At 47.4% G+C, this 17096-nt stretch overlaps 1 protein-coding gene across 2 annotated transcripts; it reads right to left on the bottom strand.

Moving 5' to 3' along the window:
• Window positions 1-115: 115 nt before the first annotated feature.
• On the bottom strand, window positions 116-16171 carry TSEN54 (tRNA splicing endonuclease subunit 54). 2 transcript variants are annotated; one of them, XM_074971168.1, is made up of 11 exons: window positions 16091-16171; window positions 15096-15260; window positions 14334-14397; window positions 14093-14176; window positions 12259-12357; window positions 11682-11734; window positions 10015-10113; window positions 7379-8028; window positions 6721-6781; window positions 5479-5595; window positions 116-1641 (listed from the first exon to the last, which is right to left on the bottom strand). In XM_074971168.1, the coding sequence occupies exons 1-11, from the start codon at window positions 16129-16131 to the stop codon at window positions 1491-1493; spliced, it is 1584 nt and encodes a 527-aa protein (XP_074827269.1). In that variant the 5' UTR covers window positions 16132-16171; the 3' UTR covers window positions 116-1490. The 2 variants fall into 2 exon arrangements, with proteins under 2 accessions (XP_074827269.1, XP_074827270.1); XM_074971169.1 differs by having other exon boundaries at window positions 15096-15238; window positions 16120-16134.
• Window positions 16172-17096: the final 925 nt, after the last annotated feature.

The raw sequence follows: 17096 nt of genomic DNA, 5'->3' as shown, positions 1-17096 counted from the left end.
AGCATTAGGATTCCATGCCCCAAGGATCGTGCATGGACTCACAGGGTCTCTGGCTCTGTAGGACTGCATTCAGCGACAGCGCAGTTCCGCAGGCTGCCCTCTCACAGGACAAGGCACTACTGATCAATTTTCACAGAAACACTAATAAATAAATTTCCAACAATGCAAGCCCCTCAGTGGGAATAAGGCTTTTTTATTACTTTAGCCTCCAATCCTCCAGAAAAAACAAAACACCCAAACATTCTGTATCAAATAAAATGCATCTAAAACATTTGCTGTAACACTTCTTAAGAAAGCTGAACCCTGAGCCCAATAGTGTTAGAAGTCCCTTTTAGCCACAGACCAGGACTTTCTAGTACTAGCCACATTGGCATTTTTGCATAGAAGTTAAAGAGTTTGGTATCAGGAGATTCAGGGGGAGGGTTCCCATGCTGACAATGGTGGAAGGCAATTGGGTGATACCGTAAATGCTTAGGACAGTGATCCTCAGCCTGGAGCACTAGACCCACAGAACTACCAGGCTCAGCTCATGGGGAATTTGCAGGTTTAATCAGAGCTCCTCTCACTTGCAAGAGAGAGTGAGAAACGTGTTCCTGCATCCAGGAGAAAGGGCGTCAAATGGAAATGGGGTCACACTACTGCGATGGTGAGATGTCGTGACACTGTGTGTGCTGTAGTTTTAATAGGGGATGACGCCGTCTCGCAATGACACATCTCAACACAAACACCATAATACAATGTTAGCATGTTCCTCTGCAGTGACTACATGGCTCTCTGTGACTCCAATAGCTTACAAAGCAGCTCTATAAGGTTGAGGATTACTGGCAAGGAGCATTCGCCCAGGACTACTATCTCCTGCTGGCATACAAATACCAAGGCAAAGCCGGCATCATCATTTCTGTAGAAGAGTTCTGTTGCAGTGCCCTTATTTCTATCACACCAATAGTTTGCTAAGGATTTTATTAGATGGGTGTTGGTGCAGTAGAGTAACAGAGGCTTGCTATACCATTGACTGTCCTGGTTAGTTTATGAGTCTGATTCATCTACAGCAGTGGTTCTTAAACCATTCTTATGTTGTATTCAGACTGGCCTAGCCCAGTGGTTCTCAGAATACCACGTGTGGATCGCCAGTGAAGTTTGTTCTAAAGGCCCACAAGGACAAAGAGAATGTCATGGGGAAGTGGTCCAGAGGATAAGAGCTGAAGAACCAGTGGATTAAAGAACAAAGCAGTGCGTGCTCCAACTAGGAGGGGCCCTACTAAAGCACAGAACATCATGCTTGTTTGTTTGGAGTGTATCTTGCTTTTACGAATGAGCTAGTTCCTAGCTGGCTGAGGCCTGCAGCAGTGGATAAGGTGGTTACCCCTCCTGCACGCAGACTGGTTATCAGAGATTCTATTTGATATAATAGTCCATGAATCAAGAAATTAAGTCTTGAGTAAAGTCCCTCACCCTTTTCCCAAAAGCCAGTTCTTCAAGGGATGGTAAGTTCAGTGATAAATATCAACAGGCAGCTTGAACTCCTTGAAAGAATAAAAAGCAATGTCTCCATTGTCCACCAGTGCAAAGACCACCGGGACATCCTCGCTCTGATAGGCAAGCTGCTTCAGTGCCCGCAGGGATGGGATCTGCTCGTCAAACCTGCAAAAGGAAGAAAGCCAGTCTTTCTCAAACTATAGGAATATTTACAAGGCCAGCCACCCTGGTGAGTGTTGTCTATCAGAGACACCCACCGAGCGGCGAAAACACACTCCAAGGGCTTGCTCCATATTTAATATGAACATAAGAACAGCCATACTGGGTCAGATCAATGGCTCATCTAGCCCAGTATCCTGTTTTCAAACAGTGGCAGTGCCAGATGCTTCAGACGGAGTGAACAGAACAGGGCAATTTATCAAGTGATACATCCCATTGTCCAGTTCCAGCTACTGATAGTCTGAAGTTTAGGGAAACACATAATATGGGGTTGCGTCTATGACCATCTTGGCTAATAGCCCTTGATGGACCTATCCTACATGAACTTATTTAATTCTTTTTTGAACCCAGTTATCCTTTGGCCATCCCTTGGCACCGAGTTCCACAGGTTGACTATGCGCTACCTAAAGTAGTACTTATATTTGTTTTAAACCTGCTGCCTATTAATTTCATTGCGTGACCCCTAGTTCTTGTTACGTGAAGAGGAAAGAACACTTCCTTATTCACTTTCTCCACACTATTCACGATTTATAGACCTCCATCATATCCCACCCTTAGATGTCTCTTTTCTAACCTGGACACTCCAAGATTTTTTTAATCTCTCCTCAAATGGAAGTTGTTCCATACGCCTAGTCATTTTTGTTGCCCTTCTCTGTACTTTTTCCCATTCTACAACATCTTTTTGGAGATGAAACGAGTAAAACTGCATGCAGTATTCCAGGTGTGGGCGTACAATGGATTTATATACTGGCATTATGATATTTTCTGTCTTATCTAACCCTTTCCTAATGATTCTGAACATTGTTAGCTTTTTTGATTGCTGCTGCACACTGAGCAGATGTTTTCAGAGAACTATTCATGATGACTCTAAGATCTTTTTCTTGAATGGCAACAGCTAATTTAGACCCCACCATTTTGTATGTATAGTTGGGATTATGCTTGGCAATGTGGAATACTCTGCATTTATCAATATTGAATTATCTGCCATTTTGTTGCCCAGTCAACCTGTACAATCTTGAATAATTGTATCATATGCAAACCTTACCACCTCACTGTTTACCCCTTTTCCCAGATCATTTATGAATGTGTTGAACAGCGCCGGTCCCCATGCAGATCCTTGGGGACCCTGCTATTTACCTCTCTCAACTGTGAAAAACCGATCATTTATTCCTACTAGGGCTCTCGATTAATCGTAGCTAACTCACGCGATTAACTCAAAAAAATTAATCATTATTAATCACCATTTTAATTGCATCGTTAAACAATAGAATACCAATTGAAATGTATTAAATATTTTTATGTTTTACAACACAATACAATATATATGAAAGTGTAGAAATTGAAATTGAAGTGTATATTATTTTTATTACAAATATTTGCACTGTAAAAATTATAACAAAAGAAATAGTATTTTTCAATTCACCTCATACAAGTACTAGTGCAATCTCTTTGTCGTGAAAATGCAACTTAACAAATGTAGATTTTTTTTGTTACATAACTGCACTCAAAAACAAAACAATGTAAAACTTCAGAGCCTACAAGTCCACTCAGTCCTACTTCTTGTTCAGCCAATCGCTAAGATAAACAAGTTTGTTTACATTTACAGGAGATAATGCCTCCTCTTATTTACAATGTCACCAGAAAGTGAGAACAGGAATTTGCATGGCACTTTTGCAGCCAGCATTGCAAGGTATTTATGTGCCAGATATGTTAAACATTCGTATGCCCCTTCATACTTCGGCCATCATTCCAGAGGATATGCTTCCATGCTGATGACGCGCATTAAAAAAATAATGTGTTAATTAAATTTGTGACTGAACTCCTTGGGGAGAACTGTATGTCTCCCGCTCTGTGTTTTACCCACATTCTGACATATATTTAATGTTATAGCAGTCTTGGATGATGACCCAGCACATGTTGTTCATTTTAAGAACACTTTCACTGCAGATTTCACAAAACGCAAAGAAGGTACCAATGTGATAGTTCTAAAGATAGCTACAGCACTTGACCCAAGGTTTAAGAATCTGAAGTGCCTTCCAAAATCTGAGAGGGACAAGGTGTAGAGCATGCTTTCAGAAGTCTTAAGAGAGCAACCCTCTAACATGGAAACTACAGAACCCAAACCACCAAGAAAGAAAATCAACTCAGATAATAAAATGAACATGTGTCATCCGTACTGCTTTGGATTCTTATCAAGCAGAATCCATCATCAGCATGGACGCATGTCCCCTGGAATGGTGGTTGAAGCATAAAGGGACATATGAATCTTTAGTGCATCTGGCATGTAAATATCTTGTGATTCCGGCTACAACAGTGCCATGAGAACGCCTGTTCTCACCGTCAGGTGACCTTGTAAACAAGAACCGGGCAGTATTATCTTCTGCAAATGTAAACAAACTTGTTTGTCTGAGCGATTGTCTTAACAAGAAGTAGGAGTGAGTGGACTTGCAGGCTCTAAAATTTTACATTGTTTTATTTTTGAATGCAGGTTTTTTTTTGGTTTTTTTTTTTTTTTTTTTACATAATTCTACATTTGTAAGTTTAACTTTCATGATAAAGAGATTGCACTACAGTACTTATATTAGGTGAATTGAAAAATACTATTTCTGGTTTTTTTACAGTGCAAATACTTGTAACCAAAAATAAACATAAAGTGAGCACTGTACACTTTGCATTCTGTGTTGTAATTGAAATCAGTATATTTGAAAATGTAGAAAACATCCAAAAATATTTAAATAAATGGCATTCTATTGTTTAACAGTGCGATTAATAGCACAATTAATTTTTTTAAATCGCACGACAGCCCTAATTCCTACCCTTTGATTCCGATCTTTTAACCACTTGCTGATGCATGACAGGACTGTCCCTCTTATCCTAGAACTGCCTACTTTGCTTGAGAGCCTTTGGTAAGGGATTTTGTCTCAGGCTTTCTGAAAGCTCAAGTACATTACACTCACTAGATCACCCTTGTCCACATTTGTTGACCCCTTCAAAGAATACAACACGGGGGAGGCATGATTCCCCTTTACAAAAGCCATGTTAACTCTTCTCCAACATGTTGTGTTCATCTATGTGTTTGATAATTCTGATCTTTACTACAGTTTCAACCAATCTGCATGGTACTGATCCTGCAATAAGTTCTAGGCAAGTGCAGCCCTATATCCATACATAGCCCTTGGAGATTTGCACAGGCTGAGGGATCTGCTGCACAGGGCTCATTGCAGGACCAGGGCCAAAGGGTCAATATTGTGGTCCTTATGTTCCAGCTGCTTCTTGCTTTGGGAGGACAGTTACCAACAGCCTCTGTGAACCAGGACATGGTATCTCAGATAAACAGTATAAAGTTACTTCTTGTTTCTACTTAAATAGTGAGCTCTTTGGGGCATGGTCTGTCTTTTTGTTCTACGTTTGTACGTTGCCTAGCACAATGAGGTCCTGGGCCACGTCCGGGACTCCTAAGTGCTATAGTAATAAAAATACTAAATAATAATACCAGCACCATTTAAGCTGCAATATGATGACAACCCAAAGTAGGGTCAGGGTCCGAGGCTGGGGTGGAGGGTGACCAGGCAACAGATTCCAACAAGGTGGGGGAGAAAATAGTGGGAAAATCTTGGCAGGGCAATTTTAAATGAAAACTGCCTGATAATCCAGCAAATACACAAGATCCTGCAGTCAGTAACTTTCCACTAGGTTTAAATTTCCATAGCAGCAATGCAGGGCACTTCAAATAATTGCACACAGAAACACTCATTAATAACAGCCAGGGTACATGGCCAGTACCTCCGCACACACATCCTGGCATACGGCTTCCCAGGGTCGTTCTTCTTGAAGTTGGCAACCGCATCTGCTTGATACACACTGAAGTTTATCTTCATACCCTCCGTATCCTCCTGCAGCCTGTAGGATGAGATACACATGCATACTTGGCATGACACATCACGGGACTCTGACACCTCCCAGGCTGCAGATGCATCAGAGCAAGGAGCGAGACAAAGTCTTTAAGTCGGCCTACCTAAAACCCTAGGTCCTTTGCTTCCCAGGGACCATTTAGAATCTTCCTTCTTAGGCAAAACGGCCAGTCCTGGAGTTATTCTGGAAGGGTCCGATCCAAAATCCATTGAAGTTAATGCAGAGACTCCCACTGATGGCAGTGGGCTTTGGATAAGACCCTAAGTGCTTCATCCTGAAAGATTATGAGCCCCCTTGGGAACAAGCCCCCACTACAGAGCAACTCCTTAACCAACTAGCACCATTTCCATGTGAAGTGGAGAACCACACACAGCTTCCCATGCTTCCTGATGCAAGGCCTGTGCACTGATAGGCCAGCTCCAGCACCCACACTTTGCATGCTACTCTCTCTGTGCCCCACGGTGCAGGCACCCCAAGCGGAGGTGCACACTCCAATAGATCCAAACACAAAGCAGGCTGCTTGGATACCCATCTGCATCATAGCACTAGTGCAAACTACTAGTGTGCAATGTTTGTTTACCACAGACCTGTGCACAACCATCACACAACTCCTCCCAGATAGGAGCACAGCCAGAAGGTCGGGGGATTCGATTTTAAAATCTCATTCAACTCCACAGCCTGCAGCTGGGATGGAAGAGCATCCCAGGGACAAAACACACATTGATAGAGCACTGAAAGCCTATGACATTAGTAGGCCTCAGTGCAGAGAGGGAATGTAAGGGATGAAAGGTTCACTGCAGTATGATGGACTTTGCCCATGCAGTCTAATAAGAGCTTATACACCAGTGCTGTAATCAGCCTGGAACGTAACTGATTTGTTGATGGACTCTGCTGCAGCTCCTGCATGGTGATATGGCATTGCATGTACATGCCAGCCCCGCAGTAAGGATGTACCCAGCCCACGGGAGGAGCACTGGGAAGTTCTTTTTACTCCCATGCGGCAGGTACATTAGGCAGTTCTGAAGCCATTGTGGAGAACAAATCACATGAGGAAGGACAATGTTTTGTTGAGTTAGACCCATCTTCCCTAGAATCTGCTGGCTCAATACTAACCGGAAGGCTCCATCCAGGATGTGGGAAGGCTGCAGCACGCTGATCTGCTGGAGGACAGCAGCTGGTGGAAGAAAGAACAGGAAAGGTTCAGACTCTTTAGTTCAGTCTGTGAGATCTTCTCTACACTCATGCCCAGTCCAGGTGAGACTCGGAGCGCTCCGCACCTCCCCTCTGAGCCGCCCTGCTTCGACAAGGCAGCCACATCACCCTCCCATCCTCTTGCTACTTCAATGATTTTTACTTCCCCTGTCCCTTCTCCGTAACTTGCCAGGGCAAATACACAGCCTCAGCGCCAGCAGGGACTGCCCTGCTCCCACCTAATTCCAGATGGAAAACAGCCTAATGGGTCACAAAAGAGAGCTGGAAAGTGCTGTCTAGTCTCTCCCCTGGCCAGTGCAGGGCCATTCCATGCTCTGCTTGTCCAGGCCGATGCCATGAGGCTTCCTCTGCTTCCCATAGATAACTCTTCCCCCTCACAGTTAGGATGTTTGTTCTGATATTCAGCCTACATTTCCCTTCCTTCTGTTCCCACTAATTGCTCCCAGGTGGTCCGTGGTGAGCAATCCCTCCCCCCACATACTCGCAATGGGTCACGACACCCCATGTGGGTCACCAATTGGCCAAGATGTGTTAAGTGCTTTTCTTCCAGGTCAGATACCTGCTGAGGCCACTTGATCCGGCTTCACCAGCGGGGTGACAGGCTGGTCCCACAGGTGCGAAGGCCACCTCCCTGCCCTCCGCTGGCTCCTCTGCTTCACAAGCTCCTTGTACTCCTGCCAGTTGGAGCAGCGCCTCACCTTCCTGTCTGCATTGATGCTGCTCTTGTATCTGCTCTCCCTCTCCCGCTGCTCCCGCTCCTTCCGTGACAACTTCTCACGCTTTTGGTTGACCAGCTTGCGCCAGCGGGTGGCGTCGGCCTCCCGCCCAACTACATTCTCCGGGAGCAGTCTCTCATCAGGCTCTGGCAGGAAGGTGTGTGGGCAGTCAGAAGCCATGTTGGGGAAGGCGATTCTGGTGAAGTCCCAGCGGGGCAGGTGGGTGTCACTGCAGCTGTTCCCAGCAGCCTTCCCATAGTCTCCAGCCTGAGCTTTTGAGAGACTGGGGGGCTTGTTGAGTTGTACTGCATCAGTGGGAACTTGGGCTGACTCCCCATCTCCACTGGCAGGATCTGACTCTTTTGACTTCTCTGACAAACAGCTCCCTCCAGAGGCTGGATGACTGGGACCGCCACAGCTGTCACTGGCCTTTTCTGGGGTCTCTTCACCTTCTGGAGGATTCCCAGATGCCTTTGGTTTCTTATCTTGTAACCTTAAAACAGAAAAAGGGGCTAAAATTCAGAATTTTGCTCCCTCGAAGTCCTTTCAGCAAATTTTGCCCCCCTCCATGAGTAACAAAAACAGTGTGGTCCCTGAGCATGAGAAGGGGAGAAGGCTAGGATACTGGGAGCCCAGGAAGGAGCCTACACACCCTCATTAACAGGCTCTTCCTTAGAACTAGGGTCTTTTTGCTTGTGTGAAGTATTCTGCACCATTTTGGTGCTTCTCAGAGTAATGGATGGATAGTGCTGGCTAAAGACAAACACAGAAGCAGGAAATGCAATGCAAGTGTCCCACACAGCTCTGTAAACACACCACAGTTCTGACCTAGGGCACCCCCTGCTATTTCCCATCTTGGTTCCTCCTCACACTGTTCTACCCATGCCCTCAAGCACGTCCGGCAGCCCCCACCTCTGCTATTCCAGCCCTGAGCAGGCACTGACAAATGTACCAATGGAATGGAGTGGATTTAAAACAAAGATATAAAATTCTCCAGGAACTGGGCTGAAAGACTGCTGAATTGCAATTAATTTGCAAACTGGACACCACTACATTAGGCTTGAATAAAGACTGGGAGTGGATGTGTCATTACACAAAGTAAAACTATTTCCCCCATGTTTATTTTCCCCCCCATACTGTTCCTCACATTCTTGTCAACTGCTGGAAATGGCCCACCTTGATTATCACTACAAAAGGTTTTTTTTCCCCTCTCCTGCTCGTAATAGCTCACCTTACCTGATCACTCTCGTTACAGTGTGTATGGTAACACCCACTGTTTCAAGTTCTCTGTGTATAAAATCTCCCCACTGTATTTTCCACTGCAAGCATCCGATGAAGTGAGCTGTAGCTCATGAAAGCTTATGCTCAAATAAATTTGTTAGTCTCTAAGGTGCCACAAGTCCTCCTTTTCTTTTTGGGCTGAAACTGTTACACAAGATTTGATCCCAGGTCTCCAGACCTGAAAGGCTAGTTCATAAGTCCACAGTTTTACCTCGAATGGCTTTCTGAAATTGCATCATAACCCATACTGCACTAATGTGTTTGAAAAACACTTCTGCACCAGGAGTAACCTAGACTGATTATTCTGCCCTTCTCTGTTTCTAAGTCTGTGGTGCCACCTACTGCTAATTGTGTTAATAAATAATAATGTATTATTATTTGCATTGTGATAGTGCCTCAGGGCTGCCATCATGGACGCCATTGTTCTAGGCGCTGTACAAACACAGAACAAAAAAAACTGGTCCCTGCCCTAAAGAGCTTAACCATACTAGAATTAACACTAGAAGGCTTCTGTTCTTCCATGGCTGCTGATCAGTCCTTTTTCAGAGCTCCTTTAATGGTGCCTTATTTCTTTAGATGTGAAAAGGAGAGAGAGGAGTTTCCTGCAATTTGCTCCTCATATATAGACCTCTCTCTTTCCATTCAAGGATCTCACAAACCGACCACCATCAGCAGATGGGACTAACCAGACAATCTGCCCCCAAGCTCAGTTCAGCCCTTGTAACAGTGGATGTGATAAGGGGGATACATTGCAAAGGGTCACTACAACCCCTGAAGTGTTTGGGTGGAAGTGAAACACCAGCTGTTTTCAGGCAATTTACCTGGGGGACGAGGGGTAGGAGATGTTGTAGTGACATAGTGATGTATGAGCCGGGGCTCCAACACAACACTGGGGGAACAGAGGGCATGGGGAGGGGAAGAAAAGCCATGAATGCATCCATTGTAAAAGATGTGTTGTGAATTGATCGGGATCTGATCACCTGAATGCTGTTTCCAATGACATTCAGTCAGATTACTAAACTCAGAACCAGCACCCGAGACAACTTGCAGGGACCAACAGGCTGAGGCTGGTGGGGACCTGTTTGTTTCTTGCCCTTCGATGGAATGGACAGCGAGCAACATTTTTATCTGTGGCCCAGAACATGGGGAATGAGTTCGTCCATCAAGGGCTTGCCACAACGTGTCTGTTTTCCTTTACCGGGAGCTGGAGCTCCTCTTCCTTTTGCGATGGCATTTTCCAGCGCTCTTGCAAAAACTGTCCAGATTCAGCTGCCTCTCGTATTGAGATGGGACAGCACTGTAATGAGGCAGAGACACAAAGGGATTAAGGGAGAGAGAGATTGGCAGTGTTAGAAAATCTCTTCCAAGTAAAGCCATAGGTAAATGTAACAGCAAAAGCTTCTCACTGGGTATGGAAACTGCTGCAAGGAGGACTAGGGCAGCAGAAAGAATCTCCCCACCCCGAGTCACTTGTCCAGTCCCATTACTCACGCACCCACTTCCCATCTGAACAATAAGAAAGTCTGTTGTATCGTTTTTGGTGCAGAACCCTTGAAGTGCCGGAATGCAAGGCACACTCAGAGACCGCTCCACTTCATCTGAGCCAATGATCTTGGGGGATGCAGGTCTCGGGACTCAAGTGTGGGATGCTTACATGGAATTAGAGCATCCAAGAGGTTAAAGGGAAAAAAACCCTCTAGGGTCCTGAGGGCTGGAAAGCCTCAATTCATCCAGGTGATTTATCTGTGACATCTCTATAAGGAGAAGAAGCGGGGAGCCACCTGCAGGTCTCAGTGACTATTATTTATCATTTGTATTGAAGGAGAACCTATGGGCACTAGTAGTTATGGATGAGGGCCCCATAGTGCTAGACACTGTACAAACAGCAAACAAAAAGTGCCCCCAGAGAGCTTACAATGTAAGTGCTGCAGATCACAGTAAATGCTACCTCATAATATACTTACTATTATCATTTGTATTATGGTAGTGCCTACAGATCCCAAACAAGATCAGGGCCCTATCATGCCAGCTGCTGTACAAACACAAAGCAAGAGAGAATCCCTGCTCCAAAGAGCTTTTAGTCTAACTAGACCAGACAAACATACAGAGGCACAGGAAGATGAAGTGACTTGTCTACGGTCACAGCAGGTCAGTGGCAGAGCTGGGAATGGAATCCAGGTCTCCTAACTCCCAGTCCACCGCCCTGTCCACTGGACCAAGCAAACGACAATACTTTCCCTGAGGCTGAGGAGCCGTTGAATGTTTAAAGCAGGGCTTTGGAGCAGAGCCTGGAGCTGGAGCGCGGAGCAGCTCCAGAGCAGTGGAGCTGCAGGTTTTTGCCTGGAGCTGGAGCAGAGCTCCAGTGGGGGAGGTTTAGGTTGGATATTAAGAAAAACTTTTTCACTAGGAGGGTGGTGAAACACTGGAATGCATTACCTAGGGAGGTGGTGGAATCTCCTTCCTTAGATATTTTTAAGGTCAGGCTTGACAAAGCCCTGGCTGGGATGATTTAGTTGGGGATTGGTCCTGCTTTGAGCAGGGGGTTGGACTAGATGACCTCCTGAGGTCCCTTCCAACCCTGATATTCTATGACTCTATGATCATGGCTTCCACCATACAAGGGAATTACTGGCTCAGCTCAGGCTTCATCTGCCAACTAAGAATCACATCTAGAGATTCCCAGATCCCTACGAAGATTCCTAGGCCTCCTGTGCCGGAGCAGTGGATCTGAAGAAGCAAGCCCACTATAGCAAAGGGGAGCCTAGGAGAGCAGAGCACCTCCTCTTTGCCCTGCATCCGGGACATTCCAGCATGGCTTCTGAAAGACAGCAGCAAGAAGGGGTGAGGAAAGGAAAAGCCAGATACCTGGGGCAGAATCTCAGCACAATGTAACCCAGTCTCTTCAAGTGGCTGAACACCTTAAAAGAGCAAAGAAAACCAAGAATGTGAAATGATCACCTTAAAAAATAAAATAAAATAAAATAAAATCAGCATTCTCTTTTTGTATCATATGGCAAGCTGAGTTAGATACTATCTGAATGGCTGATTCAGACCAAAGACAGCTAAGCATAGAGCGTGCCTAGACTCCAGTATTCTCCCCACAAAAAGTACAAGAGAGATCATATGGGTAAAACTTCATTAGATGCCAAAGCACCACAAACCTAGCTGGGACTCTGCATGGCTTGAGAGCCAGCATGGCTGTGGGAGTGATCATCCACATGGAGAATCTGACTGGCACAAATGCCCAGCTTGCTACAGCACCCAAAAAGTGCCAAATGCCTCCTGGGCCTCCAGTGATACAGTGGTGGAATAAATAAATAACTAACTAAACTGCACCCCCCTCCCTAAATTGTAGACTCCCACCACCATCTGAATAGGTGACCTGTAACCACCCCTTACCCACTACTATGATAACTACCGGCGTCAAATCCTTTGTGCACACCTGGTACTGCAGCAGGCTCACCGTCCCTTGGGACAGCAGGGTCTCATAGGCTTCTTGTATGGACAAGGGCAGGTCCCTGTAAAAGAGCTGAATAGAGCCCTGAAAAACAGAAGCTGGGGTTTAGGAACCACAGGTTGCAGGAAACCAGTATTGCAGGGTCCAGGCCCATTCCTTCCTTGTGGTCTCAATAGCTGGTCCCAGCATCCAGCTGCTTTTGACTCAAACTCCAGCTTGGTGCTTCTTAAGTATCAAATTATTTTAATGTAACTTCTCTCCTACAAATCTGTGATGCCAACTTATTCTCAAGTGCACAGTGACACGCTCCCTCTATATTGGGTCTAATGGGGTGGAGTTAGCATTGGTCAGCACTGCCACAAAACTTACTAAGTTGGGCCTTCCCATGCAAGCACACACATTGCTGTAACAACGAGGAGTCCTTGTGGCACCTTAGAGACTAATAAATGTATTTGGGCATAAGCTGTGTATTCACTGTTTATACACTGCTGTGTAATCAAAAAATAACTGGCAATAACCTGGGCTAGCTCCTGAGATATGTTGAGCACCCACAATCCCCAATGACCTCAGAGGTGGCTATGGGCACTCAGCTTCTCTCAGCCTTAGTCTCTCTAACATCGGGGCCTGCTCATTAGCTAATTTTAAGCTAAACCTCTCCCACCTTGATTTGGTTGCCCACAAAATACCAAGTTACCAAGCACTAGGAAATATGCCTCCCGCAGGGTAGATGCATCTTGCAGGTCTTTTCTGTCTCTAAAACCTACTTGATTCTGTGTCCAGCGGCCAACTGCACAATTTCATTTTCAAATCAGGCCACTTATGATCTCTAGCCCTTGGCAAATCACAACCCCAAATCAAAAAAGCCCTTGAAATCAGAGTTTGAATGAGACCATCTGCTGTCCTGAATCCAACAGTTTATCAGAACAAAACAAGAGCATCTTTAGACTTGAATAGACTGTCTTGAGCTGATAGGATTTCTCAATGGTAACACATAGGTCCCTCAAGAACAGAGAATGCCAACCCAGCCTTAACTGGGAGCATCAGGGCTGAGAATTCTCTGGGCAAAGGAAAAGAAACTGGTCTCTTTGCTCTCATCCCTCTTTGACTTTCTGTTTGGCAATATATGCCAGAAAGGGCTGCCAGGCATTTAACCACAGAGCAAGTACAGCACTGGAAACACATGTACATGCATCTCACACACTAATACACCTCAGCTGCCTCACCTAGAAGGACCTGATTTGGTGCCTAATATCCCACATCATCTACATAGTTAATAAAGGACACATTTTGTTCCAAAACCACATAACCGATTATGCATCAGGATAAAAATATATGATTTTGTTCCACAAATAAAGCACTGGGCGGTGCTGGCCCCTAAGCAAAGGGGTGCCCTGTGCATTTTACACAGTTATTTATTTCCTTGTACTGCAGGCGGTAACCCTAATAATGAAAGATATGTTGCACCAGAGCATGAAAGGGTTGGCAGCTACTTTAGGGCACAGGCCCCCTGGCTCTTCTTTGAACCAGTGGCCTAGAGTAGAAAGGTTTTGTGTCTCATCACCTACAGCCAGTCCCTCAGGAACTAGGCCTTTTGAGGACAATCGTTTATTCAGATTGTAGTAGAGACCAACATGTGCCATGTGGTTTCAGACTGTGTCCTTAAGAGTATAAACAAGTGGAGGATCTTGAACTATCGAGAAGGATGAGGGATCCACTGCAGGTTCCCTAATGCTCTCTCTGCCTTCCCAGCTACTATTGCTCCTGCAACAGTGTTATTCAAAAAGAATCCACTGCCCCCAAGCCTGGGCATCCTACTCACGCATTCCAGTAGATAGAGGGCTTCCTCTGGCAGTAGGCACTGTTTGCCATGCACTGTGAACCCCATAGTGTGCCAGAACTTCCCCTGGGAACAAAAGAATAAATCTGTGATGTGCTGGGGCCATCCCCTACCCAGAGCCAGGCTTTCTCCCACACTGGGACACAAATTAAAAATCAGACAGACAATCTGCATTTACCAGCAGGAGGTGACAGTGTCAAACTCATACAACATCGCCACTTACCGCAGGGGATTTCAGCTCCACGATGCCCTCTCGTGGCTTCCATTCAGCTTTCACCAAACTTCCCCTGAGAAGTTAAAAAAAAACCAACACATATCAGTAGACATCAGCCCACCCTTCCTTTTCCCCCTCAATGTAATGATTTAACAAATCTTCCTCTCCATCAGTATGTGAGAAGGCAGCAGGGTAGGAAGTTGCAAACTTCCAGAGGGAGTTCTCTGAGGCTAAAAGCGCTCCTGTCAGAAAGGCTGCCCATCTGAGCCCACAGTACAATGTACAGTAACATTCTGCAGTTCCTGAAATCACTCTATACTGCGGTCTCCAACACACAAAGCAAAGCACATGCTCTTGTGGGGGGCGTTTTAGAACTGCAGAGAGGGAACAAAGAGCGACTTGGCAAGAGGAGTGTGGCTCTAAAAGGAAGTGCATTTTTAGTGACTTGGAGACAGGAGTCTTGGGTTCTATCATGGGCTTGCCATGTGTGCAGAGATAAATCATGTCACCTCTCTGTCTCAACTACTCCATCTGTAAAATGGGAAGATGTTGATAACTCACAGGGATGCTAGAAGGCCTTAATATATTCCTGCAAGAGCCTTGAATGAACAGTGCTATAGAAACCCACTGTACTATCAGCATTAACAGATCATTAGCATCCAGGGCACGACTTCTCCCTGATGCACTCTGATCATCCTGAGAGTCAGCAAGAGCCCCAAGGGCAGTGCTGCCACTGAGGAACAGGATCTCAGCCCAGATGAAGGAACTTACAGCCTCTCCACACGCTCCTCTGCCAGGAGCTGCCAATGCTCCTCCCGGCACCGGTGTAGCCTCTCTGCCTGCTCTTCCGAGCTATCGGGGATGAAGTCCTTCTGGCCGTGTGAGCACTGAGGAACCTTGCGGTCACGCGTCCGAGCCGCCAGCAGCTCAGCTGGGCTGGGGGAGATTAAATGTTAAGCGAACATCTAGGCTGCAGTTCCTTTCCAACAACTCCTGCTGCTTGAGGCTGCAGGCCCAAAAGGGGGGCAGGGGAATGCTGGCCACCTCGCTCTGGCTGGCTCAGGAGGTTGATAACAAGCTTGCCTTCCTCCTCCAAGGGACTAGCAGGAACCAAACGCTCCCAGGTGACAGCTCTTTGGGAAAGGGTTTTGTGCACGAAGGGGGTGCGGCAGCCGAGTGCCCAGCAGGCAGACGTCTGTGTCACAGTGTTCACACCTGGCACCTGGCCCCTTGGCTGGCGTTGGGAGCCAGGAGGCCAAGCCACTGAGGTTGAGCTTAGCCTATGGCCACACAGATCGTGGTTGAAGCGCGCTGGCAGGGGGAAGCTGCCCACGCTGGGCACCTGCTCTGGGGCTACGGTCTGCAGGGCTGCCCAGGCCCCTCGGCCAGGCCCACTGCCAAGGGGCAACAGATTTCACCCAAGGTCCAAACAAACTAGCGTGTCACGGGGCAGGAGACTCCCTCCCTCCCCCGCTCCCCCTGGCAGCGCCGCCGCACTGGGGTCCTGCTCTATGGGCTACCTAGGCCTCTGGGGGACCCCCACCAGGGCCCCACTCTGCGGGGGCGAAGGGGCGCTGCCCCTTTATCTGGTCCCCACGTCCACACACGGGGGCGGGGAGGGGGCGACGCGACACTGGCCCTTTAACCCGCCGCCTCCCCGCAGTGCCGGGGCGTTCGCAGCACGGGGGCGGGGGCTGAGGTGCTGCCCCGTTAAGGGCCCCTGGAGCCCGATTGCCCAGCGCAGGCCGGCCCCCGCCTGCCTGTACCCGAAGAGGCGGCCCGCGCGGGTCTCCCGCTCGGGCTCCATCCGGCACCTCGGCGTGGCCACGCTCTGTCTTCCCCTGCAAGCCGGCAGAGCTCCGCGGGGTCCTAGTGCGGCACGGGTACCGGGCGAGGAGGCGCTTCCCCTGGGTCCTAGTGCGGCCCAAGTTCCTGAGCTTTACCAAGAGCCAGGCCGGGCCGGCCTTGGGGGTCGCAGTGGCCAGGCTGCCGGCCTTAGAGCGCCCCTAAGCGGGGCGAGCCAGCTCACTGGTGCCCCCTGTGGGAGCCACCACAGCCTAACACTATCCTCCAGGGAGCCAAGACCCTCAGCTGCAGACAGAACCCCCCTAGTCTGGACTGGCCCCTCTGGCCCTGACCACCCCCTGCACTGAGCCCACATCTCAGGGAGCGCTGGGGATGGGGGGTTAGAGGCGAGCATGCTAGTGTCTTTGGCTCACGCTCACATGTGGGCTTATACTCATCTATGAACATGCTTATACTCATCTATGAACATTCATTCACAGTACACAGAGTCCTGCACAAAGGCATCTCAGGCTCCATGTCATGCACCCTCATACACGATGATTTGCACAACTACATTTTGCATGCACGTTCACAGATGGATACATTCATCCCTTCGCACTCCTGAAAAACGGCATGACTCACCACATGCTCACCACTAGAAGGCTCTGTGGGGTCAGACCCATTATAGTGAGGCCCCACAACCCCCCTCCTGAAAATACATGACCATGGATATCCCCACCTTATAGAGGGGGGAGCAGCTCAAGATCCATCACAGCCTCACATTTGTTGCAGTCCTGATGCCCCTGCAGAGTGAGTGCAGAATGCTACCACATCAGCATTCTCCCCTCACACCAGTGGTCATTACACCCAGGTCACTCAGGTATAAACAACTCCACAATGTGCAAGGTAGTAGAGCATCAGGTCCGGAGTGAGCAAAGCTTGTAAAATTAACATCCCTCTTGCAGCAAAATCAGGACAAAGCCCATA

This window comes from Natator depressus, chromosome 14, assembly GCF_965152275.1.
Source record: "Natator depressus isolate rNatDep1 chromosome 14, rNatDep2.hap1, whole genome shotgun sequence".
NCBI lineage: Eukaryota > Metazoa > Chordata > Testudines > Cheloniidae > Natator > Natator depressus.
The sequence above is the reverse complement of the archived record's forward strand: the minus strand, read 5'-3'. Positions and strand labels throughout refer to the sequence as shown.